Here is a 2,022-nt window from a genome sequence, read left to right as displayed (position 1 = left end):
ATCGAACCGGTTTAAGCATGGTACAAAGCTGTTGTGTTAATGATTAGGATGCTTTGCTGTTCATTACAAAAGTTTGCTAACTGCTTGTAGTTTTTCTTTGGTCCCGAACTTCTTAAGTGGTAAACAAAAGTATAGACATAAAACATAATATCAAAAATACCCATTTTGATTCACTAAATTTAAGAATTTGCCAACATTTTTATTAATTGCAGTTCAATACTTTCATCATATCCATTCTTCAGCCAACTTTAATAAATCTTGTGCAGGATAAGATACTAAACTAAATTAACGATTAACGATTTACAGGATAACTTAACACTTTTGAACTTGATTTCTTTTTTTTTTTTTTTGTGGTAGGGCTTGAACTTGATTTCTTTAGAACTATAAATTTCCATATAATCTGAATGTGTCCGTTGCTGCTCCATCCGAGAGATTGGTTCAATGGAGGAAACTATAAGGATTACAATTCTCTCTTCAAATTTTACGAGGGTAGATATCGAAATAATAGAAAAATAGAAGGGTATGTAGTAAATTTTCAAAAGCATGTGTTGAGATAATCAAGAACAGGGGCATTTCAATTAGATAGAAGGAAACAAAAAAAGGAGATCCTTCTTAATGTATCGCAGACCTTGTTCCTCAGCTATTATGGCCTCCTCCTGTTAGGTTTCTTCGTCGTCGCTCTTTCATAGGAATTTAAATTCCACCCATCTCGAGGACGGAGCCGCCGGCGAGGAAATTCGGGAAGATTAGATCGGCGATTTGGCCTTGTTCTTCTTCAACTAAAGATCTTCTAGTTAGGGTTTCGTCCCCTGTTTTGGCAGCATCTATGGATTCTCTGTCCACTGGGGTATTGATATGAATTTCAGCTTTAGAGATGACGGAATCTATCTGGTCACACGATCAACCTTCTCCACAGTCCATGATACCATCACCAAAACCAGTGGCTAATGTCCATCGCCAGAGGTCAGAGCTTACTTAATTGACTTGACTTTGAATTTTGAATTGTACTAGAACCTTGTGACGCCTCTTAATTTTAGAAACTTGGAACTACTTTGCTCATGTTTTGGAGATCCAGCGTTAGATCAAGTAATTAGAAAGCTTGTTTTGGAGATCGTTGATATGCTGGTTTCTAAATCTTGTCTTACGATTGGCTATATAAGTATTTTTTGAAGTGGTAGATCTCATGTAGTATAGAGTTTTGGCATTCTAATTATGTTAAAGTGGACAATTGTGCGGCTTTATAGTGAGTCTGGGCTAGTTTCAGCAGTTCAGACAACAGTATTAACTTGGAAGTGATAATTGAACTTGTAACCTGAAATTTTCATGTTTTTGCCATTTCCCAAACCTGCTGATCTGACCGGATCACTTTTGACATGGTTTGAATTCAGGTGTAGAAGCGTCTTCAAGTTGCTTGTCCAGAGGGAAATTTCACCAAAAACAAAGTTTGTGCCAAGAAAACGGTGGGGTGAAAGCCGATGGGATGCTGATTCGTCGTGTGGAACCAGTAGCGAACCAGTGAGCGAGCAGGGACATAATCTTATTTCATGGTACCTTGCATTCATCACTTATTCGCTCCTTTATTTCGAAACTGATGTATCTTCTGTGAAGATGAATTAACGTGACCCTACCCCGTTCGAGCTTCTGAATGTATACTGCTTTCCTTATATGCAGGGTCGAGGCAGAATCATTGCAGCATTTATCTGCTATATACTGTCCTCTTGTACCTCCTCCAAGGTCAACTATTGCAGCAGCTTTTAGCTCTGATGGAAGAACTCTTGCGTCTACACAGTAAGTATTATGAATCGTATTTGTTGTAATTTAATCAATCCCGTTTGCTAATGGGATTTACTTGATTTTTTTTTATCTTGTAGTGGTGACCACACAGTAAAGATTATCGATTGTGAGACAGGAAAATGCTTAAAAGTTTTGAGTGGCCATCGGAGGACACCTTGGGTGGTGAGTCAGAGATTAATATCCCTTTTCTCATAACTTCATTGACTCCATGATTTACCATGGTTACTA

The 2,022-nt window shown here is 37.9% G+C and overlaps 1 protein-coding gene across 1 annotated transcript in view; it reads left to right on the top strand.

The window, feature by feature from the left end:
• The window catches only part of LOC104738926, a 9,641-nt gene continuing 8,197 nt past the window's right edge, over positions 579-2,022 (top strand). The window contains exons 1-2 of the mRNA XM_010459145.2: positions 579-963; positions 1,389-1,547. Coding sequence (XP_010457447.1) covers positions 875-963; positions 1,389-1,547 — 248 coding nt within the window. The 5' untranslated portion in view covers positions 579-874. The remainder of the gene's footprint in view (positions 964-1,388; positions 1,548-2,022) is intronic.

The sequence above is a fragment of the Camelina sativa genome, chromosome 14, assembly GCF_000633955.1.
Source record: "Camelina sativa cultivar DH55 chromosome 14, Cs, whole genome shotgun sequence".
Taxonomy (NCBI): Eukaryota; Viridiplantae; Streptophyta; class Magnoliopsida; order Brassicales; family Brassicaceae; genus Camelina; species Camelina sativa.
Note: the sequence above shows the minus strand (reverse complement) of the source record. Positions and strands in the feature narration are given on the sequence as shown.